The 23850-nt window shown below is 43.4% G+C and overlaps 3 protein-coding genes across 4 annotated transcripts; 2 read left to right on the top strand and 1 right to left on the bottom strand.

Annotated features, from left to right (window-relative positions):
• On the top strand, positions 1 to 4544 carry LOC307229650 (mediator of RNA polymerase II transcription subunit 26). Of its 2 annotated transcripts, none has more exons than XM_079999683.1 (3): positions 1 to 256; positions 1577 to 1651; positions 1763 to 4544. In XM_079999683.1, exons 1-3 carry the CDS (start codon positions 185 to 187, stop codon positions 3362 to 3364), a joined length of 1749 nt encoding a protein of 582 aa, XP_079855809.1. In that variant the 5' UTR covers positions 1 to 184; the 3' UTR covers positions 3365 to 4544. The 2 variants fall into 2 exon arrangements, with proteins under 2 accessions (XP_079855809.1, XP_079855808.1); XM_079999682.1 differs by having other exon boundaries at positions 1574 to 1651.
• A 1199-nt stretch (positions 4545 to 5743) lies between these two features.
• slc35e1 (solute carrier family 35 member E1) lies at positions 5744 to 16203 on the top strand (the record flags this gene model as incomplete). Its single annotated transcript, XM_079999794.1, has 6 exons — positions 5744 to 6071; positions 6866 to 6936; positions 8212 to 8349; positions 10209 to 10334; positions 10484 to 10729; positions 12462 to 16203. 6 exons carry the CDS (start codon positions 5744 to 5746, stop codon positions 12687 to 12689), a joined length of 1137 nt encoding a protein of 378 aa, XP_079855920.1. The 3' UTR covers positions 12690 to 16203.
• Positions 16204 to 16731: 528 nt separating this feature from the next.
• Positions 16732 to 22586, bottom strand: LOC307227970 (prostaglandin E2 receptor EP4 subtype-like; the record flags this gene model as incomplete). Its single annotated transcript, XM_079997423.1, has 5 exons — positions 16732 to 17061; positions 18132 to 19041; positions 19442 to 19503; positions 19826 to 19930; positions 22557 to 22586. 5 exons carry the CDS (start codon positions 22584 to 22586, stop codon positions 16732 to 16734), a joined length of 1437 nt encoding a protein of 478 aa, XP_079853549.1.
• Between the last annotated feature and the right edge of the window lie 1264 nt (positions 22587 to 23850).

Genomic DNA, 23850 nt, shown 5'->3' with positions numbered 1-23850 from the left:
TGAAAGCGGACGCCTTAACCCACCGAATACGTGACGACGGCGTAACCCGTGAAGACATAAGCATCATAAAACATGGTGCTTATCCTCCCAGGGCAGCTTCTGCACGGCGTGTGAGCGTCGGCCGCCTGCTTCGGGGGGGAGGGGATCCCAGTGAGGCTGTCTCCAGAACCGCCACCGCCAGGCAATGACAGCGGCCACGGCCACTCCGCAGCTCATGAGAGACCGGCTGCTCCAGGCCATCGACGGCCAAAGCAATGTGAGTCAGTGTTAGCCTAGCGCGTGCTAACTTTAACGGATTAAGTTTAAACATGGACGCGATATCGTTTCCAAGACAATGCAGTCGCAACCAACGGTGAGAGAGGAGGCGCTATGCTAGTGAGCAGCTCGGCAGAAGTGATGGTACAGAAATCACAGCCGGGCTAACTAGTTGTAGTGAGCTAATTAGCCAAGTTAGCGTGTGTACGCGTCATATAATGAAGATTCAACATTTGTATTCGTCACATGAAAACACAAGTATGGTGCAGCGAAATTATAAAGGGGCAGACTCCAAGAGCTGTGCAAAACAAAATAGGAAGAAAAAAAACATAACAATGAACCAGTAAAAAAGTGTGTGTGTAGATATTAATATATGAAGCAAATGTATATCCAATATAATGTATGTATAGAAATTGTATATGTACAGTAGTGCACCTGACTATGTATGTACAGTGTTCAACTGGGAATACAGTTGGAAGTGGGGTGTTATTCACAGAAGTCCATGAATTAACCTATAAAGGGGCAAGCATGCCTTTATACAAATGATGCTTGTGCAATTAAACCTATTATTACCTAGTATTGCCCGCTACTAGCTAGGACATTAAGCATTTGTTTAAAAAAAAACACTCACTTTTACTGTCATTGACAGTCTGCTGTCAACTTGTGCCACATCCCATTCATTTTGTTGTACTGTGGACTGTACAATTGGATCTCCCCAAGTAACCGTGTGTATTACTCACTTGTATTTTCAACTAAATTTGGTGTGTATAAACATATCCTAACAGTGGCCTTAACTGACATTTTTGGCAAACACATCATTATGATGAGTTGGCCCCATGGTATACAGTACAACCTTTTTTTGAGCTGACTTGGGCTGATGAAAGGACAGTCCTCAGCTTACTTATTTCTGAGATTATGGCTCCCTAAAGAGCTCCCCTCACTATTTACATTTTGTGCAGTTGTTTATCTTAGATTTGGTCACAGGTTGAATGGTGTATCATTTTGTCTCAAAGATGACACAACTCCACTTTTCTCTTGGAGACATCTGAATTTGCATAACATCTCAGTTTGTAATACTGAGCCTGAAACCAGTGCTTTAAATGTTATTTAAGATTTTCAGGTGCACATATGAAAGTGAATGCAAATGTTCCTCTAGAAGTAGCACACTTTACTTCTCTGTGTTTGCAGTAGCATTTGGCCATACCAAAAAGGATTACACACAATGACATGTACATTTGTCAAATCTGAGTGTCGGCATAATATAGAGGGGAGTATTAGTCCACAGCATTTAAATTCATATTGCACTGTACATTTTCAGCAGATATGCAACATGGTGGCAGTTATGGAAGTGATCTCATTTTTGGAGAAATATCCGATCACCAAAGAAGCACTCGAGGTAGGTTATGAATTGCCACGATGAACACATGCAATCAATATTAATTACATTGTATGTCAAATGTGAAGGAATCATGCCCCAGCAACTCATAACAACTTCATTTTGTTGAAGGAAACACGTCTTGGCAAGCTTATCAACGATGTACGGAAGAAGACCAAGAATGAAGACCTTGCCAAGAGGGCCAAAAAACTCCTTCGCAATTGGCAAAAGTTGATTGAGCCAGGGCAAAATGAGGTATTATCCAAAGGAATATCAGGGTCTTCCAATGGAGGTACTCATCTCTGTAAGGCTGACATTTCCACTCCAGCTGCGACCCCTCCAGCAGTCCGATCAGTCCCAGAGTTAAAGAACCGAAATGACTTCAACAACTCTTTCTCTCCCAAGATAGAGAAATCGGGCAACCGAAAACGTAAATGTGAGCAGAAAGAAGGACAGCACTTACCAGCAAAGATATCCAAGATTACTGCCTTTGATAAAACTCCGAACAACGCATGGCTGCCATCAAATGGAATTGGTGGAGGCGCTGATATTTTGCCAAATGTGTTGGACTGTCATGTAAATCCGCCTTCAGACAGGGATGTTTTTGATCATCAGGACACTGACAGGCCCAATAAAATCCCAGTCAACGCTGTCAGACCCCACCCAAGTCCTCTTGGATACAACAAAACCCCTAGCACTTCATCATTGCTAAAGACATCGGTGTTGCAGCAGCATGCCAGACTAGAGCAGGCTGCCGCTGGAGGACATTGTCAACCCAAAAGCCCCCGCTTGTCCTCCCACAGTCCTCGATCTCCCAGGCAGGAAGGTGTCAAACTAGCTGCACCAAAAACATCAGCCCTTTCAAGCCCCAGTGGTAGCCCATGCTGCACAGGCGGCTCTGCGCTGGGGACTACTTCTCTGCCTTCTCCACAGCCTTTAAATCTTCTTGTTCAGGGGTCACACACTGATGACTCTGCGGATTTGGACTCTCGGAGTAGCTGCTTACCCAACCCTTCCAGTTCTCAGCACAACCTAAACACCTCCTCTGGTATTGAGGGGGGTAACCCAGCCAATGACGGTACAGATGACAATACAGGAAGGAAGAAAAGGAAGAAATACAGACCTAAGGATTACGTTGTGAACTTAGATGGACAGATTGCAGAGGACAGCACTAAACCGGTCAGATTAAAAGACAGGAGGCTGACCTTTGACCCTGTAACAGGGCAGATAAAGACCTCCTTCCAAAAAGAGTCTTGCCAGGCGTTGGAGGCTAGGCCGGACCCGGGAGCGGAGCCTCAGCGGACAGAAGTGCAGAAGCAGAATCCCACTGTTCCACCCAGCCCCTTCCAGCAGACCAATTGGAAGGAGTTGTCGAGGAATGAAATCATCCAGTCCTACCTTAGTCAACAGAGCAATGTGCTCACCACGTCGGGGGCCCACAGTTCTGGAGCACATTTCTTCATGAACGAGTACTTGAAAAAAGAGGAGCATCATGTCAAAGAGACAAGGGAGACACATGTGCTGGCATTGAATGGTTCTGTCACAGGCTTGCCAGGGCTTAACAGAGAGGTTACAACAGAGGATCTTAACAGACTACACACAAAGCACTGGCCTGGTGTTAATGGTTGCTTTGACACCAAGGACATTTGGTATGATTGGACTGATTGCGTATGTTTAGACCCACACGGTGATGACAACAGGCTAAATATACTGCCATATGTCTGTCTTGACTGAAACAATTGGGTTGTAATTTCTGTTTTGGAAGGCACAAGTGGCTTCCACCTTGCATTTACCATAAGAGGGCAAGGTTTTTATGTCAAATGGAATTTCATTACCCTACCCTGCTCTTTTGCACAGTTGGGGAAAGCGGCCTTAAGTCTGATGGGTGACAGCCTCGCTGCACCATCATTCAAGTTTTGTGTGAGGCTCAGTTTAAGAATAAGGCTATGCATAATCTGCCAATTCAAGAGTTTGTGTACACATAACTGTACAGAATAAGTTCAGCAATCAGGAACCGTACTTTTCCCACACAGTACACATCTTTGATGTCCCCTTGCTTTCAGTATGTTTCATGACATTTGGTGAATGTCCAGTCCATAAGTATCTTCCATTAGTTTTCAATTGATAAAACCACTGCACACTACCTCCTCCCATTGCATTTTTGGAATAAATAACTACTAATGAAGCTTTTTTTAAACAGAAAGAAGTACTGCTTGGTTTGCTACCTGTGTCCTGGAATGTGAATGCAGCCCAAACCATTCAGGCAAAAAATATGTTTGCTTGTGAGCAATGCAACGTTAAATTCTAAATTCTGTCAGGAGTTTGATATTGGTGAAAATGATACCACCGGGTAAACAAAGGTGTGGCCAATATGCATGATTTTCTTTCCTTAAATTTACATTTGCTTAATTTCTCTCTATTTACGTACATTTTGAGACTACACTGAATCATTTGAAGTGGATTTATTAAATCTGTCCTTTACTAAGATTTGGTTAGATAATGCAACAGCAACATTCCAGACTGTTCCCTTGCCAACACCAACCTATCTTACACAAGGAAACTATTTCTAATGACACATTTTGATAATGTGAACTTCTTATTTTTAATTTTACATTTGCCTTTACCTGTGTATTTAGGTTGTAAAATATGAATTTGGAATTGGATCAAAGGCATTGCTACACTTTTTCTTTTTGTACTGTGAGGAAAAATTGAAAAGAATATGCTGGAAAATGTACTTAATACCATTCCTGTAGATATTGTTTGCCTTATGGAATCCTGTGATTTCCCTAAAACAGAGCCTTAGTGAATGTACAGAAACAAACCTTTTGTGTTCAGTTGAATGCAGAAGAGAACATATTTGCTACTTAGTCCTTTTTACGTGGACATGATAAGTGTTAATAAAAAGTACACAAATTGTGATTTTCCTTCTTTACTTTTGAAATGTGACATTAAGGTTAAGACCTTTTTTACAATTAACATTTACTTTGAAATAAATGTACACAATACCACAATACATACACTTGCCAAGATTCAAGAGGTTTATTTGTCACATACGTTCATACATGTATGTAGTGAATGTCTTTGCAATGCACCCGGAGATTATGCACAATTGTTCCTAAACAGAACATAATAGCTAACCTAATTTCTACCTCGCTAACTAACTGAAAGTAACTGATTCCTAACGCGTAATGCAGTTAGTGAACAGAATAATATTAAAATAAAATACGTGAAACATATAATTCAGATTTTAAATGTGGCCTTTTGTGAATCTGAAGGAGACCGTTCCTATTAGCAGTGTCCCCAATATGACAATAGTCTCCATCACATCATTGTTCTCTTACCGTCTCATTGTCTGTAGTCTACCCTAAGTAGACATCGCTTGTTCCCATTCACTCCTGAAACGTTTTAAAATGGTCAGCGAAAGTAGCTTGAGTAGAGCTGTTCATGGCAGTGTTCACCGACCTTTTCTTCCTGCCACGTGAGCTTTTTACAATTAAATGAACAATTAAAGCAACAACTTACAATGAAAACAATGTCCTGTTAACCACTTAAAAGTTCACAAAATGTACCACTGTGCTTCTTCTTCTTACGGTCGACGAATAGTATCCACTCTTAGTGGACGGGCTTGTTTTGATGAACACTGCCATCCTGACTGGAGCTGATGAAGTAGTATCTAGCCTTGCACTTGTGGTCTTTCAGAGATAAATTCCACAATATTTATACGGTGCAGGTATTTCACCCGGCGAGGGTGAGAGGCTGACGTGAGGTATTGTCCAACACACTGGTCACAACGACTGGTTTAGGGAACAGAACCTTCGACTATGTTCATCGGTTCCATAGCATTTGTGTTGGCGGAATTAAAATTTTCTATAAAGGCATATCTTTGACGAAAGAAAAATATGAATATGTATTTACATCATACAGTCAAAAGTAATATATTAAATTAATGACATTCGGTTTATTCGGCAAAAAATTCCCATAAAATAAAATGCAAAACACTGGTTTATGATTAAATTCGGAGGTGCGGCACCTAATGAGCGGATGTGACGTCAGTCCCTGCTCCACGTCTGCCTCGCACCCCCGTGCCCCGCCCACTGGGGCTTCCAGTGGAAGATGGCTGCGGTGGAGCGTCCCCCGGTCAGGGAAGGGGTCCGGATACTCTTCCTGTGCGTGTGCTGGTACACGGTCAGCTCCGGAGGAAACGTCGTCAACAAAATAATCCTCAATGGCTTCCCGTATCCCGTCACGGTGTCGCTCTTTCACATCATGTCCATCGTGGTCTTCCTCCCACCGCTGCTGCGGGCGTGGGGAGTCCCGAAAGCGGAGCTGCCGAGCAGGTACTACCGCTGGTACATCCTGCCGCTAGCCTTCGGGAAGTACTTCGCCTCCGTGTCGGCTCACTTCAGCATATGGAAGGTGCCCGTGTCCTATGCACATACCGGTGAGTGGAGCATGGAGGACGTTGCAATGAGAGTGGGACTAAACGGAAGAACTGAATCCACTGTTGATGTGTCTATAAGTTACCGATGCTACCGTTAGCTCAGTTAGCACTAGCTCGACCGCTCTGCGCCGTTGCTGTTATCACGGCGACATAAGCCAACCGTTGGATGGGACGATTTATATCAGTGTCCTGTTTAACACGATGGCGCCTATTAATTGTTATTTATGCGCCAGCTTCTATTAGCCTCCGTTAGCCTAGCTCGTTAGCGATGACGAGGGGCCGTGAGCAGGCGCAGTGCCAGGCGTCCCGGGGGAGGGGGCGTCAGTGCATTTAAACTTTAAAAAGCTCGCACCAGTTACTTGTTTAAATGGTCCCGAATGGGGCCAAAGTCTCCAGGTTACCCTTTTCACCATTGGCTACTCCATCCAAGTCTAAATAACCTTTATTAAACTGTAAAAGGTTGTTATTAATTGTCACTAATTGAATTATTGTTGACTTAAATTAAACATAAATGGCGCAGTTCCATATATGCCCAAGAAGGCATGCCTTACATTGGTGTTAATTTGGGTTAAATCCATTCAAAGTTTTATTGTGTAAAATGAAAAGTAATTCATTTTGTGTGGTGTAATGCAACCTGATCAAAATGATATCATAGCCCCGCACTTCTATTTCCTTGGAATGGTATTTAATCAAGGAGACAAACTAGGTGTTGTGGCCCTACATTCCAATAGTGGTACTTAATTGGGGGGCGGCGGGGGGCTACTGACCTGATCCTTTCATTCTCTGTTCCGCAGTGAAAGCCACAATGCCAATCTGGGTTGTGCTGTTATCAAGGATAATCATGAAGGAGAAGCAAACAAATAAGGTAAGTCAACTCAACACGTCAGTCTGCAATAGGTCTCCCCTGTTCTGCTCGATGGTACTCCAATGTGATTGTTTTTAGACTGAGCACTGGTCATGTGTCACAATCTGCAGCTTTTCCTGCATATCGTATTACTGCAGTCTACAGGGGTTTCGTACTTAGGTGATTGGATTCTCGTGGGTAAAAGAATGGCAGTAGTCATGTAAATACACAGCCCTTTCTGTCAGCCAGCCACAGGGAAAGTCGGAGAGGAACTCAGACAGGAACTCCACACGCTAAATAACTTCCAAATTGAACCAGCTGGAGTAATTTGGCTATCGTCCTGCTGCTGGTAGAAATTTCCATCCCAGGGTAGATGGAGGTGGAAAATAAAGCTCTTCCCAGGTTGGCTGGGAATGAATTCCTAGAATGCTCACTATTAGTCTAACATGAGCATGTTGTGTTTACTTAACCGCCCACTATTCACTGTGTAGCCAGGCTTGATCCGTAGCCTGCGAATCTGAGACATTCCGGGAACCTGTATGAGCTCCCTCTAGATCCTGTTTAATCATCAACCAACTGCTAAGGCAGCTATAAAATGTGTTTAACATTTCTGCTATCGATGGAGAGAACCATCATTTGGCACAAATCTCACACCTTTTCTTTAAATAACTGCTAAGTGCATAACTATGTCATGAGTTAATGTTCTAAGGTGGGCTTTCATTGTGAATCCTATGAATGTGGAAATAACTAATAACATATAAGCAGTTGCCTCTAGCTCGATTGGGGTCAAGCAGCTTGTTGTGTATCGTGTTGGCTCAGATGTCTTCTTCCTCCCTTGTGTGGTAGCCAGTTAAGTCTAACCTGTTATTAAGCCACTGCAACAGAGGTGAAATTCCAGTACCAGCAAAGTGGTCATGGTTCAGACTAAAATACAGTGAAACACCAGTTGATGCTATCCTGTAGTTTAAATACTGTTGTGACAGCAAAGCAGAACAGTATTTCATGATTTTTATTCATTGTTTAGTGTATCAAGACCAGTAGCTATTTACCTCAAAAGACACATACAACATGACTGACATTTATTGATAGTTTACTTTTTTATCTTGAATTAAGTATTATTTTGAAGTGCTAAAAATGTAAATTACCTTTCTGGGGTCAAGACGTTTTCCTTTATCTACATATCACATAAATTTGCTCTAAATCTTGGCAAATTAAGCAGCGGATTTCATTCCTCTTGTTGCTGCTAAGCCCTGCTGAGGACCATGGCTCACTTTTCCTTTTTGGTCTTGATCGCAGGTGTACATATCTCTTATTCCCATCATCGGGGGAGTGCTACTGGCCACGGTGACAGAGCTCTCCTTTGACGTGTCAGGCCTGATCAGTGCCCTGGCTTCCACACTCTGCTTCTCTTTGCAGAACATCTTCTCCAAAAAGGTAGGTCAGGGCGAACCTTTTCTAAGCTGTGTTAGAAAAGCTCAAGGTGGGTGTGTGGGTGTGTGTGTGTGTGTGCTGAGAAAATAAACTTGGAGCTGATCCTGTGAAGCTCTGTTAGTTGAGCATTGTATTAAGAGACTGATTACCTCCAAGAAGCCTTCATAAATGATAAAATATCAATAAACCATATTTTATATAATGTTGAGAAGATAGACATATAGCATATTTTTTGATTTGACAGACATATGAACTGGCGAACCGGTGGGATTGGGCTTTATCAAAAATGAACTGTATTGAAGTAATTCTGTATGAAACTTTCAAATGTACTTGTTAACAAAGGTGAAAGGCGAGTTTTTGTTCAGTTGAACCTCTGTCTTCCGATTGACAATGACATTTCTATTTTAACATGACTGACAAGGTGGAAGGTCTCTCCATGATCAAATATGTAACACTCAAATTATCATTAAACTATAAAAATGCAATTCATATTTATTACCTGCTTTCAGAAATTAGAAAGACATTTTCATTTTTTTTCTTTGTTCGTTTAACCATTAATTGACCAAAACCATTTTGTTGCGTTGTAGGTTCAGCCAGTTTTCATGGCTCCTAAATTGAGTAGCAGTTTAATTAGTCAGATATTTCGAGTGTGACTTTACATCTGGGGGGATATATTCAGCCAATATTGGCCTTTTATTAGATATTGGATATCGGCCGGTCAATGTCATTAATCTCCGATATGAAAAATAATGAATGAGTCCCTCGGTAGGGCTGGGCAATATATAGACTTTCAAGGTATGCTGATATATTTTCAAATGAGATATAGGATGAGACAATAGCACTTATATTGATAGATTTTGATGTTGCGTTAAAATACATAACCCGTTTCTTCCGTAAAGCCGTGCCAGCATCCCTCCCTTTCTGTGCAACCCTGCCCACATGCAGAGGGGGAGTGGGGGCAGAGGGAGTCCGCTCATGCAGAGTTCAGACGACGTGATTCCGGCCATATTTTCAACTCGCTGACAGGTTTTTGGATATCACCGAGCAAAGCCCCAGTTCGGTGGAAGATCGTAGAGTGATCCCATAAGTGATGAGCGTGTGGTGTGAACAGCTCGCTGATGAAGCAGGTTTAATATCCGGTCGTGTCGAATGAGGGTAGTATAGCGAATGAGAGTAGACACAGGTTGAGGGGGAGGGAAGGAGTCAAGAAGGAGAGACGGAAGTGCAGCAGCCAGAAACACACCACATACCTATTTACTTGGCTTCTCTAGGTTTTTAATATATTTATTATTTAAATTCTGCTTTCATTCTTTTTTGTTTTTTTTTTGTTTTTTTTTTACAGTGATCAAGAATCAAATTAAAAAATATATATATTAATCCTGTCCCTGCACATGCCATTGCGTCATTTCTGGTGTCAATTCTCGTCTGTGTTTTGGTAACCTGACAGACTCGACGGGGATTCCTCCCAGTGGAAGCATCTTTTAATGTGTGACCCTCCCGTCACCGAGCAGTCATGTAGTGTGCAAACCGCAAGACTGCAAGATTCCCGATCACAAGACAGAAAGTCATGTAGTGTGAACAGTACAGGTACTCCTCACTTAACAACTGAGTTCCGTTCCGAGGACCAGGTCGTTTAGCAAATTGGTCGATAAGCAATGGCCACTTCCCCTTACTGTGTTATTTCACAGTAAGGGGAAGTGGCCATTGCGAATGCTAGTGTAGTGAATACTGACAGACTGCAGGAACGAGACTGAGACTGAGAACGGTGATGAGATGAGATGCTTGATGCCGAGACACCCCGGTATTGTACGCAGCACACAATACCGACTGGTCGTAAGTACTGTGTCCTGCTTCTTTTAAAGGTGTTGCGAGACACGCGGATCCACCACCTGAGGCTACTTAACATCCTGGGCTTCAACGCGGTGATCTTCATGGTGCCCACCTGGGTTCTAGTGGACCTCTCATCCTTCCTGGTGGATGGAGACCTGGTGAGGCAGAGAGTCAGTGAGGCCTGGCAATATCGTGACCGTCAGGTTCTGTGTTAGCCTTTTAGCAGCTGCAGTAGATTTACCAGCTTTCCCAGGCCCTCTATGACTAAACCTCATGTTGCTTTGTGTCTTTGCTGTGATCCCGATAGGCGGAAATGTCCAGCTGGTCGGGCACCTTCCTCCTGCTGCTGGTCAGCGGCTTCTGTAACTTTGCCCAGAATGTAATTGCCTTCAGCGTGCTCAACCTGGTGAGCCCTCTGAGCTATGCAGTCGCCAACGCCACAAAGAGGATCATGGTCATCAGCATCTCTCTGCTGATGCTGCGCAACCCGGTCTCCTCCACCAATGTGCTGGGCATGATGACTGCCATCGTTGGCGTCTTCCTGTACAACAAGGTGAGCAACCCAGACCACCAGGTGGCGCCGTGAGCATGACAAGCACAGTAGTGAAAAAGAGTGGGAATGAATATACTTTTCTTTTCTCTGCCATCCAGTTGTGTTTCATTTACTTGAAATGGGTTGAGCCGTTCCGGTTCTAGGCTTAGCAGATCGTGCAAAATTCCAAATTTTCATTCCAAATTCCAGATATACAATTTTATCGGGGGGGTTCGCACGCGCATAGAGCGTAATGTAATGTGGCAAGTGCGGTCTCCCCGTTCCATGAACCTCGCGCCTGATGAGACCCGATCACCAGTGGTCACTCGACAGCCCTGAGCGAAGAGGAGGAGAGCCTCCGCCCCCTCTCTGCTCCAGTTGCAGAACACAGTAAACTGCACTTGTACTGTTTCAATGCTCAGATGTTTCCTGGTGGATAAAAAACAAAACAAAAAAAACGTCATCAATGTCAATCGCGATTGATGGAGTCGACGATTTAAGGCCCACCCTGCAGGGTGTAGATGGTTTAACTAGGAGTGTCAAAAAAGTCATCTCTTTGGTTGTTGGCTTGAGTGGTATGAAAAGGTTATATTAAAAAAGAATCATCCAAAATCAACCACAAACTTTTGAGTTATCAGTTTTAAATATCAATTTAAAGAACAAAAGCAATATTGTGTATATATAAAAGAATAACAGAAACAACAACAACAATCCTTGGAATTCTGTTTACACCAGTCTCTTAAAAGCTTTATTTATATATACAGTATATAGTGGTACTTTGACTTATGAGTTTAATTTGTTCCGTGACAGAGCTTGTAATTCAATCTGCTCGTATAGCAAATCAATTTTCCCCAGTGAAATTAATTGAAATGCCATTAATCCAGTCCAGCCCCCAAAAAACACCCCAATTTTTTTTTGTTACGTGTTTTTAAATAAGAAAAATGTATTTATAAATAACAAATATTGTATAAAAACATAATAAAAGAGAATGTAATGAAGTAAAGTGCATTTACCTTGGAGATCAGACGACTTGAAGTAACGGAAGATTCTGGTGGAGGCGATAGGCGGAGGAGTTTTTTTCATTTTGTGCTTTTTCGGTCTCTTTTGTTTGTTGCTACACACTATTGCTGAACTTAATTGCTTCAATTTATTTATTTATTTTCTTTCACCTCACTTTCGCTTAACTTAAAAAAATTGGCCAATTCCATCACACGCACACCTCGCTCATGTTTTTCTATGATTTCATGCTTTAATTCAATCAACATCAACCGCTCATTCTTCTCTGCACTTACTTTCTTAGGACCCATGGTTACAAAAAAAAAATTGTCAAAATAACTGCATAAACAGCACAAAACACGAAAGAGATGCTTCCACAGTCCGGTAACCACGTGAAGTGAACGAGTGAGACACGCGGGATGCTGGCCGGATTCGCTCGCCACGCCAACTAGCGGCGGCGGTACCTGAAGCTGGCTCCTCGTAACTCACATTTTTGCTCGCAAATCAATACAAAAACTCCACGGAACGACGGCTTGTAACTCGGAAAACTCGTATGTTAGTGCACTCGTAAATCGTGTGTGTGTGTGTGTGTGTGTGTGTGTGTGTGTGTGTGTGTGTGTGTGTGTGTGTGTGTGTGTGTGTGTGTGTGTGTGTGTGTGTGTGTGTGTGTGTGTGTGTGTGTGTGTGTGTGTGTGTGTGTGTGTGTGTGTATGTATTCCATGCAGCTATCACAGTGTCTCCTCCTTTTTGCCATCAGGCCAAGTACGACGCCAACCAGGAGAAGAAACTGCTGCCCAGCACCAAGCAGGACCTGCTCACCTTCGATAACCCAGCGTCCCAGACGCTCCAGGCCAACGGTTCGGTGCCTTTCTCCCACGGCTCTGAGCTGCAGCATGGCCGGAACAACGTGCTCACCGACCACTTCCAGTACAGCCGGCACAACTACACGACGGGCTACGCTGGTAACCCCCAGTACGTGGTCTAGGACGAGATCCGCCTCGCCCGGGCTGATCTCAGATATTACTGTATGTAGCACTCCTGGCTCCGAGGCCCCCGCTCCCAGTGAGAGTCTAAGGGCAAGTGCTCTAATTAGTGTGGAGTAACATGCATCTAGTTGGAAGAAGGACCAGTGACCCCCACTCCCCCCGCCCCCCCATGCCCGGCCTCATCCATCACTTTCTGAAAGCTTGGCTGCATATCATGGTTAATGTTTTACATTATTCTGGTAAAGACTGAGCGGGATGGTTTGGAAAGGAGCTAAACCCATGATGGCTCTTTTCATCTAGGTGGTGTGTGTGTGTGTGTGTGTGTGTGTGTGTGTGTGTGTGTGTGTGTGTGTGTGTGTGTGTGTGTGTGTGTGTGTGTGTGTGTGTGTGTGTGTGTGTGTGTGTGTGTGTGTGTGTGTGTTGGGTGCTGCTGAAGATAATGGCATACACCTTACATTCTGGAGGCGTCTGAATCCCTTTTTGTTTCCTCTTAATGAGCCATACGTGGGTGGGTATTTTTTTGCACCTTGGGAGATGTCTGAACCGGCGGTGTTTAAAGAACAAAGCTTGGGGTGGTACGTTGATGTTTGGGTTCATATGTCATCTTCTGTGATGTTAATGAGTCATTTCTCCTGAGCACACACCCGTCAGAACGTATGTCCTGCAATTCAACGTGTTTCCTCAAGCGCCATTTAAAGAAAGGAAAAAAAAAACAAAAACACACTTAACCATGATGCCCCGCTAGTCAGAAACAAACAAGCTACTGTAATGCTCGTAAAACCCAAAAGTTTTACTACGAAGATTGTGAATCCTCACCAGAAACCGACATCTCTTTTGATGGAAGATCATCCAGTTTGGGGCATTGCGTATTTTCCGATGGCTTATATTTCCTCCATGCCTCCTGTTTTCATGTCAAACCCAACAACCGTTGAGATCAAAGCTTCTTTTGGCCGGTAATTATTCGGATTCATTCTTAAATCAACATTGTGTTAAATAGAGATGCTTTCTTTTTATTCTTTCCCCCCCCCACACTCTTTTCAGGCGTTTTTCCCCCCTTCGGCTACGTCAGCGATTGCAAATGTGGGTTCTCTTGGTGTTCACGTACGCCCCAGAAGAGGCTGACCCTTGCATTAGATGGACTTCACACACCCATATTGGGTACGCAATCAACGACACATAATCATGAGTTGGTGTTTCGAAAGGCTTGACATCAGCGAATGTCTTCAAGTGCCATGTTAATGACGAGACGCTCCTTGGAATTATCATCCAATTCATGGGTGAACAGAGGTTCGAGGGAACACATCCCTGTTCTTTGAACCGTGTCGTACCTTTGTCGTTTCCTTCGTAGTGACGGTGAGACTTTCTCTGCCAGCCGGAGCAGTCGGTGACCTGTGTAAATAGTCCCTGGGAGGATGAGTGGGTTTCTTAAGTTGCCATAGAGTTGAGGTGTGAGCAGTTAGCTTGAATAGGGCTGCAAACGCTGAGCAAATACCAAAACGATATGAGGGAATCATTTTTCTAAAAACCTTTTTGTTTCTTTTCATAGTTTCCAACAATTAAAATGTGGAGTATAGTAAGTCACATTTTAAAATTAACATTAGCCATGAGTTGGAGCATTATTCGAAATAATAATTTATAGAATTAGTTTTGTTTTTTGATTATTGGTTTTATATAACTAACTATTGATCTGCAACACTTGATGTTATGGTTGAGTGTGAGATGTGCCCTCCTTTTTGGGTGACTGGCCCACGTGTAGAGGTAAAGCTGTTCTGTCTTGCTTATGTTTGTTAAGCGCGCACCCTTAACCAGATAAGTTTGCACATTGTAGAACAGCATTCTTTATGCGGGTAGCACGGTGACTGTCTTGCAAGTAGTGCTATTTAACTTGAGGTTGTTAGTGTTGTAACAACTTGATTTCAAGTCATAGGAAACGTCAATACTTTTTTTTTTCTTTTTTTTTTTAATTAAAGAATCAATTTAAGGAAATGTACAGTTTGAGGACTGATTATTTTAATTTTCTATAAATGGTTATCTGTACAATCTTTGCCACATCATTTTTGCTTACCGGATAATTGATAAGAACTGTACTCAATTTTTTACTCAAATTTCTAGAATGTTTTGAGCTTGGTCAGACCTTCCATATTACCATCCAACAGTATAAAGTGCTTTGAGATGTAGACCAAAGCAAGACAGAATGCTATTACGTTCTTTGTCTTTTTTTTGTCCAGAGTTTAAGTCAGTTTGTTTCATATACATATATTCAAACTCAGAAACTCACAAAGCAATATAATTTACGTTGTTAAAAGCACGTTTTATTTTAGTTGATTATTGGAATGCCACAGAGGTTAGGTTAAAAGCTCCTCAAAAAAACATGGCAGATAATCTGCCAGAGTGAAAGAGGTAGCTGTGACCTTTTTTGTTTTCCTCCAAATTTAAAATGAGCAAACAATAATTGTGAGCAGTCCTCATACTTCATTGTAGTTGTTTTAGAATAACACTATTGAAAGAATATCTTTTCGTATCAAAGTGACATCTAAATGTTTGAATTGCGATTTCCTTGCTGATTCCCAAGACCAGTGTTGATGTTGTCCATCGTGGAGCTCTGCTGCAATGCTGTGTACTGGCTTTCCTAACAGCGTCACATCCCATTCGGTGTTTTTATTATACTCCATCTAAATGGGGTGAGCTTAGAAGAAAACACACAAATCTGAACAGGCCCCTTTGACTGGAATTGGCATTTTGTTTGCAATAGCCAAGTAAAGCTGGATCTCAAACATTTTGGCAAGAAACTGCCAAAACCAACACTCTGATTCTCAAAGTGGCCACACTGACAGGGCTGTTCTCGTCCAGAATTGCTGATGTAGCTGCTAAATGCTTAATAGCCTGTTCTCATTTTGTCTTGAGAAATTCCTCCTCCTCCTCCTACAACTTTTTTTGTTTGCTTACCAGTTGTTCCAGGAGAAATCAAGCTTTTTACCGTTAAAAAAAAAAAAAAAAAAAAAGTTTCATTTTGAACTTTCAATTGAACTGTCCAGGCACCAGCCCCTTTGAACGGATTTAGATTTCACGTTGGTCTGGCGTGCCTTTTCGATGTCCTGAGTTTCTCCGCCGTCTCTAAAGCAATGCAAGGCTGATTGTGAAGCCGTAGCAGAGTGAAGGAATCCCACTTCACCAGGTTTTTCTTTAAATGTCTGATTTGGGGGCTTATGTCACAGAGAAGATTCAGAGTCATGAATCTCTTGAGGGTACAGATTTGGGATGTGGGCTGTAAACTGGAATATTAATGTTTGAGTGTGGGGAGGGTGAGGGTAATTTTGTAAAAGTTGTGTAAAATGTAGTTATTTAGTGTGCTTCACTGGCTCTGATGACACAATTTTTACTGAACTGTTGTTTATAGATTTTTATTTATGTCACGGTCAAAACCATTGTACAGATATCAATCAACGCACCTTCTCAGCTTATGGTTGGTAAATGCTATTTTTAAATGTCAAAAAATAAATTATTTGTGGAAACCCAAAATCTGTGGAACTGCTGTGGTGTTGATGCAGATCATTCGCTACAACCTAAACTACATCAGGCTCAACAAACCGACACCCCTCCTCCGTGACCACATTGCATCCGTTCAAGTTAAACTTCCTGCTGTCTCGAGTCCTAAATGTATTCAGCTCACTGTACAATGACCTCTCTCTTGGGAGCATGAATTCCAACGTTGTTATCTGAATAAACTCTTCGAGCATAAACTTACTTACATCTGGCGCCTGCTAGCAGTTACAAGAATGGATATCAATGGAAATGACATGACAAAAAATATGGAAATTTGAATAAAATTATTTATTAATTTGGCTTTACGGCATGTATGCACTATTCAGAAAATGAACCATTGCATAACCACTGGAAGGTAAATTGTCATTTGACCTCGAGTTAAGTGGTGTTTTACCTATTTAGACAAATTGCCTATAAATAGGCCCACAAAACCTTAGCAGCCTCGATTAACATGTATCGTCAATTTGACTGAGATATTTCGATGCAATTGATTCCAAGTCATGTGTGGCGCTGACTCTCTATGTCGTAAGGGGTGACGGTGGCAGGAAGCTGTGTGATGGCGTTGGCTTTGTAGAGGAGCTGCGTGAGCACAAGGCTGTCTCTCGTGATGTCCGAACACAGTAAAGTTCTCTGTGATGTGGCCGGTGAACGCCCTCTGGGATGTTTGCCAGCTCGTCTGGACAAAGTCATTATCCTCCGAAACAGAGACCTCCTCAGGAGGATGTATATCCAGGGGTCCAAGATGGGGTTGACCGCGGCGATGCGGATCGCCGCCAGATCGGCTTTGTAGTCACTCTGATGCGTCATCTGGTTGGCAAACACCCGCACCTGAAACAAAAAGCTACAGTTTTCCTTATTTGTGATGAGAAAGGGGTTTCTTCCAAATGTTATAGCAATTTAAATCATAATTTGTATTTGAAATTGATTTTACATGAAAAATATATTAAACCACAAGTAGGAGGCGCTCAATTCTCCAAAAAACCAAATACCTGTCAGTAGCCAGAAAATACACAAATTCAAGCCTTTTTAAAATGTGATCCAATGTCCCACTAACAATGATCCCCCCCCCCCCCCCCCCCCCAGTATATGTTAGAGAATAACTTCAACAGCAAACTTCATTCACAGTTTGCTTTAATTACTTTACTAGACTAAATATAAAGACCAGAACAAATAGTGAGGCAGCTGAATTGGCTGCCATGACTGTAATTGGGAAAGACTTTTGTTTAGTTTTGTTTCAGACACAGAAAATCAAATATCTCCTTCCCTGTCCATGCATGCACACATTTTTTATTTTTTTATTATGAATTATTTATTTATTATTATTTTTATTTTTGAATCATAGTTTCAAGAAAGTGATAAGAAGTAAGATGAAATTAAAATGTGTGCTTATGGTTTTGTTTTTTTTTAGACTTTTTAGACTTTTTATTTTTCGACTTGCACTGGCTTTTCTGCTGTGACACCTGAATGTCCCCCTGGTGATTATTCATTCGTTGTTATTCTATCTTATTTTACTGCGCCGTACTAAGGTGTAAATTCTTGAGTCACAGTCAAGGAGCGTGAGTGGGGACTCCAGACAAATATGCCTTGTATGCCCTATGCGTTTTATTATGATAATTTTTATTTATCTGTGGTAAGTATTTAATAATTATCTATGGCATCATAATTTATTTATCTGCGGTATTTATGTATTATTTATTATCTGTGGTAGCCGATTTATTATTGTCATTAATGTTAGTATTTACCATTGATTTATTATTATGGTGTTATTCATCATTATTTATTATTGTTTAACTATAGCATTTATAGTATATTCTACCAGGGCCTCCCGTGGGTATAAATTGCGACAACTGGATGTCAAAATGATGCTGATCAAACCAAAACAAAAAGCTCCCTCCTACCACTAAGGGAGCGGAGCACGCCAGCACCACCGCCGACGTCACCACGAGCACCGCGATCATCTGCGTCTCCGCCGCGGAGGAGAGCGCGCTCCAGCGCTGCCTCAGGCTGCTCCGCGCCGCCGGCCGCCGCGCGGTCTTCCGGCGCATGAGCAGCAGAGTCCCGCACACCGCCAGGTTCAGCACCACGGTGGCCAGGATGAGCAGGAGGCTGACGGCGCCGTATAGGAAGGAGTAGGCGGCGGGCACCGGGTCGCGCGTCCTCCAGTCGATGAAGCACCAGGTGAGGGAGGGCTGCAGCTCGCTGCGGGACATGCCCATCACGGGGAGGCAGCAGAAGCTGATGTTCGCGATATAAATACACAACAAAAACACTTGGGCGAAGCGGCGCCCCACTCCCCACCTCTGGTAGGTGTAGGGGCAGCAGATGGCCACGTAGCGCTCCGCGGACATGGCGCAGATGATGCTCAGTCCCGCCACCCCGAAGAACAGCAGCAGGAAGGAGTGGAAGCGGCACAGGTGCGCGTCGCTCAGCGCATGCCGGCCCAGGTAGTTGGCGATGGTCAGGGGGCTGGCGAGGCAGGTCCCCAGCAGATCCGTGACCGCCAGACCGCACACCAGGGTGTAGAAAGCGGAGGTCTTCCTCGCCTGTCTGGAAATGGACAGAACCACGACCGCGACGATGTTCCCGACGGCGCCGCCGGCGAACATGAGGATCGGCAGCGCGATGGACCTCCTCACGTCCGGCCCGTGCGAGGACCCGACTCCCGTTCCGTTGGAGCGTCCGTGCGCGGAGAGGTTGACGCACTCGACGAGGAACACCTCCATCGCGTTTCCACTGTGCACCTCAGTCACTCCGATGTCCCATCTCCCCTCCCGGCCCCGGGTCGGGCATCCATCCTCTCCTCCAGCTCTGAGACCCAGAGGAGGAGCGGCTGTGTTGATATACTCACACCCCGACCACCCAGGACAGTTTGGGGGTGGATTGAGCACCGGCTCTTTCCTCGCCGTCACCAGTAAGTTTTTGCGTCAGAGGGACCCCCCCCCCCCCCAAAAAAAACAAAAAAACTTTTACACATTCCAGAACGATTGCCATGCTTTTCTCTCACCACTAGTTGGTGCCCACGGGTCAATTGCCAATGTTAGCAAAGAGATGGTGGAAAAATAACATTTTAAACTTCTAAATAACATGATCCTTTAAGCTGCAATTTCACCCAACGACAGCGAGTGGAAAGTGCTTTGGTACCCATGGAACTCCCTTGTCGGGCAGCACTGTCAGATCGGTTAGGCCGAGTGGGTCGTCATAGGTCTACTGAGCACTTTGCTCTCGTGCAGCGTCGGACATTTTTGTGTTCATCTGACAGCGAGAAAGGGCCTGGAGGGAGGACGCGTGCAGAACCTTTTCAGAGACACAGTGGTGCGTTTGTTTGGATCCGCGAAGGTGCGTAAACGGCAACAGCGGCTCAGTAGCGACACCCGACGCGCCGTTTCGCTCGGTGGTTTACCCCGTGACACAGGCGCCTCGACGACGAGCACTCTCCAGACCAGCGCTCGGCCCCAAACACAGATGACTGTAAATGGCTGTGAGAAGCGAGCTCCGGGTGACGAATGAAGAGAGAGCGGCGGTGGACGTCAGTGCACTTAGCTCCGTTCCGACTTTTCCCCCTTCCATCACACATTCAATCACCCGTGTTTACGTTGAGGATCGGCGGCGAGGGTTCTCTGTGTGCAGGGCCTCCTCGGAAGACGAAACACGACACCTCACCGGGAGGGAGGTCGATGGTGATCTGTCCGCCTCCTTCCTGGGGAAAAAAGAGGACAAATCGGGTACCTACCACATGGCATTCACACATCATCACCGAACCTCTGGAGCCTTGCCGAGGCCGTCGCCGCTAAAGTGACAGCTTGATTATTATGGGCCATCACGCTGTGCGGTAAAGGACGTCCAGGTGGTCGCTGCTCAGTTTATCAGTTGGTCCAAGTGTCACCTGTAATTACTTGCAGATCCACTTAAAATGTTATGTTCTCTGGACTAACAACATTATAAACTAACCAACTATATAAACAGGATGGTTTACTCTTTGGAAGTGTGTTACAGTATAGTAAAAACCAGAATGTGTCTTGATCTTCCCCGAAAACCGTATTCCCAGGAAGTGAGTCAGTTAAGATTTGTGTGAAGTTGAGTCTCGTCTAGCTCGACTCTCCACTGTATGGACGCACGAGGAAACCCGAGGGAGGGAGATGAGGCCCGAGGTCGCTGGAGAACATAAATACAGTATAATGTAAAAAACACACTATAAAATGGTATAATAATGGGGTTGCTTATTATGGGGAAATATCGCTCTATAGCCTAATTTACTGGAAGTGAGGGATGTAGAAGTGATGTAACACACAGATGTAAATGCAAAGGAGAAACATGGGGGTGTGGTGTGTGGGGGAGTCTTCCCACACATGATCCCATCCCCCCTTGTCTCTGGTCCAATGAATGTTGCCATATGTTTTCACACAATCAGCCGGGACGGTTCAATAAATGCAATATTTATACAGTATTTGAAATATATAAAGTGATGTCGCCCAATGTGACCGGATAAATCGTAATTATAGCATACTGAGTTTCAGTAAAATATTTTTCTCCAGCTCCACTCCATTGATGCAGTTGAATTCTGCATATTTTGGGGTTTTGTCATGATAAAGCCGGTGGTGCCAAGGATTGTTGCGATTAAAACCAAAAGATGAACTGAATCAATGTCATTTTTTCCCAAAAACAAATATATATATATATATATATATATATATATATATATATATATATATATATATATATATATATATATATATATATTTTTTTTTTTTTTTTATTCTTGTGCAAGTTCTCCCACTTAAAAAGATGAGAGTCCTGTAATTTTCATCATAGGTACACTAAGACTATGAGAGACAGAATGGGGGGAAAGAATCCAGGAAATCACATTGTAGGCTTTTTAATGAATTAATTGGTAAATTCCTCGGTAAAATAAGTATTTGGTCACCTACAAACAAGCAAGATTTCTGGCTTTCACAGACGTGTAACTTTTTCTTTAAGAGGCTCCTCTGTCCTCCACTCATTACCTGTATTAATGGCACTTGTTTGAACTCGTTATCAGTATAAAAGACTCCTGTCCACAACCTCAAACAGTCACACTCCAAACTCCACTATGGCCAAGACCAAAGAGCTGTCAAAGGACACCAGAAACAAAATTGTAGACCTGGGAAGACTGAATCTGCAATAGGTAAGCAGCTTGTTGTGAAGAAATCAACTGTGGGAGCAATTATTAGCAAATGGAAGACATACAAGACCACTGATAATCTCCCTCGATCTGGGGCTCCACGCAAGTTCTCACCCCGTGGGGTCAAAATGATCACAAGAACAGTGAGCAAACATCCCAGAACCACACGGGGGGACCTAGTGAATGACCTGCAGAGAGCTGGGACCAAAGTAACAAAGGCCACCATCAGTAACACACTACGCCGCCAGGGACTCCAATCCTGCAGTGCCAGACGTGTCCCCCTGCTTAAGCCAGTACATGTCCAGGCCCGTCTGAAGTTTGCTAGAGAGCATTTGGATGATCCAGAAGAGGATTGGGAGAATGTCATATGGTCAGATGAAACCAAAATAGAACTTTTTGGTAAAAACTCAACTTGTCGTGTTTGGAGGAGAAAGAAAGCTGAGTTGCATCCAAAGAACACCATACCTACTGTGAAGCATGGGGGTGGAAACATCATGCTTTGGGGCTGTTTTTCTGCAAAGGGACCAGGACGACTGATCCGTGTAAAGGAAAGAATGAATGGGGCCATGTATCCTGAGATTTTGAGTGAAAACCTCCTTCCATCAGCAAGGGCATTGAAGATGAAACGTGGCTGGGTCTTTCAGCATGACAATGATCCCAAACACACCGCCCGGGCAACGAAGGAGTGGCTTCGTAAGAAGCATTTCAAGGTCCTGGAGTGGCCTAGCCAGTCTCCAGATCTCAACCCCATAGAAAATCTTTGGAGGGAGTTGAAGGTCCTTGTCGCCCAGTGACAGCCCCAAAACATCACTGCTCTCGAGGAGATCTGCATGGAGGAATGGGAATACTTTTTTGCCCCACTGTATGTATGTATATGTATATGTGTGTAATATATATATATATATATATATATATATATATATATATATATATATAGAGGAGTTGAACAACAGGGCAGCTGATTTGCTCTGTTTGAGATATGAGCGTAAACTCTGCTGGATATGCCTCCGCGGAATTAAATAAACAGAGCAAGCTCATTTCTTCCACAGGGTTCATTAAATAAAAAGTGTAGTTTACATTAGAGGCAGTTAGCTGACTTGTTTACACTGAGCTTAGACAGAGGAGTTCTCATGCCCGCAGTGATGTTCTGACACGGACCTCAAACTCCGTGCAGCGGCTGGTAGGGCTGGGCCATACTGGCACAATGTATTATCACAACATGTTGTGACAATGTTTTGGGGATGACCGTTGGTACTTTCATAGGATATTTACACACAGGGAATATTTGAGAAATAGTTATTAGTAATGTGGATTTTATAATGAAGCAGGCAGAGGCGTTTGCTGGCCGATTTGATAAACTGGAAGACAACTTACGCTTGGACCCGACAAATTGCCCACTTGAAATGAGTGACAAAAACAGAACAATATTCTGACTGTATTTTTAAACACAGCACAAATACTTCATGTTTCTAACTGGACAGTGGAAGTCAGTTGTGATATGTTTAGATAATAAAACAAGCAACGAGGCCTGACTGCACGGCACTGACTATGCTTTGTCCAATTCTCTGAGACTTACCACAAAGATGCCTCCTGCTCCCGTGTCAACATTCCAGAAAAGTCGTTCTGTATTCGGGGAAATTGCTGGTACGGCTGTGAATGGAAGTGTGTGGGAATGGAAGCAATAACATTGCCTGGTGACTCCTAAAAAGGTCAGTGAAGGTAAGTTTAATATAGAATTATTTTAAATGTATATTTTAACACAGACAATTAATACTATTATATAATTATAGAACCCAGAATCGCGATTGTTGCTGGGCGAGTGCCTCCGTGCGTTGCAATGACGTCTCACTGCATATATGTGTGAACGTATGTATACTGTATGTAGGTGACAAATAAACCCTTTTGATTCTTGAATCTTGAACCTTGATTAAAACAACCGTCTGTGAAGTTCAGAGAGTTGCATCACTTAAGTGTAATACAGCCTCGAAGAGAACATTCAACCAACCATATCATGATATTACAATAACCAACATCCCATATCTAATCTGCCAAAAAGCACCACGGGTGCTTTTTGGCAGTGTAAAGTTGAGGGTGAACTGGCAGACTGAATGGTGGCTTCCAATATACTGTTGGTTCGTTGCTGGGTTTTCCTTCGACAGAAGATGTGGGAAACACTTGACCTTCTTTCAAATATAAATTTGGCAGTTTTTTACTCAGAAACACGCTGGATGACAGCCAATGCGGAGCAGCTCAACGTTCAGTCCGGTATCCTCTGCGCCGGGTCACTTGAAGGACACCACCCGTTACGACTGAAGAAAAGGATGCGTCCTTTAAGTTCCATTTTCACATTCATCAAAGATGTGAGTCATAGAAACTCAGAACTCATATAACATTCCTCAAATAACTACCGGCACAAAGAACTTCTAGTGACATTAAAAAAAGAGCCATGCTGCCCTTTG

The sequence above is a fragment of the Zeus faber genome (genome assembly GCF_960531495.2).
Source record: "Zeus faber genome assembly, chromosome: 1".
NCBI lineage: Eukaryota > Metazoa > Chordata > Actinopteri > Zeiformes > Zeidae > Zeus > Zeus faber.
Note: the sequence above shows the minus strand (reverse complement) of the source record. Positions and strands in the feature narration are given on the sequence as shown.

Bases quoted from the DNA above. Each gene is read 5' to 3' on its own strand.
- LOC307229650 (XM_079999682.1), top strand. From the start codon at position 185: ATGACAGCGGCCACGGCCACTCCGCAGCTCATGAGAGACCGGCTGCTC. The intron at 257-1,573 runs GTGAGTCAGTGT...GTACATTTTCAG, and splicing joins CCATCGACGGCCAAAGCAAT to CAGATATGCAACATGGTGGC. The intron at 1,652-1,762 runs GTAGGTTATGAA...ATTTTGTTGAAG, and splicing joins TCACCAAAGAAGCACTCGAG to GAAACACGTCTTGGCAAGCT.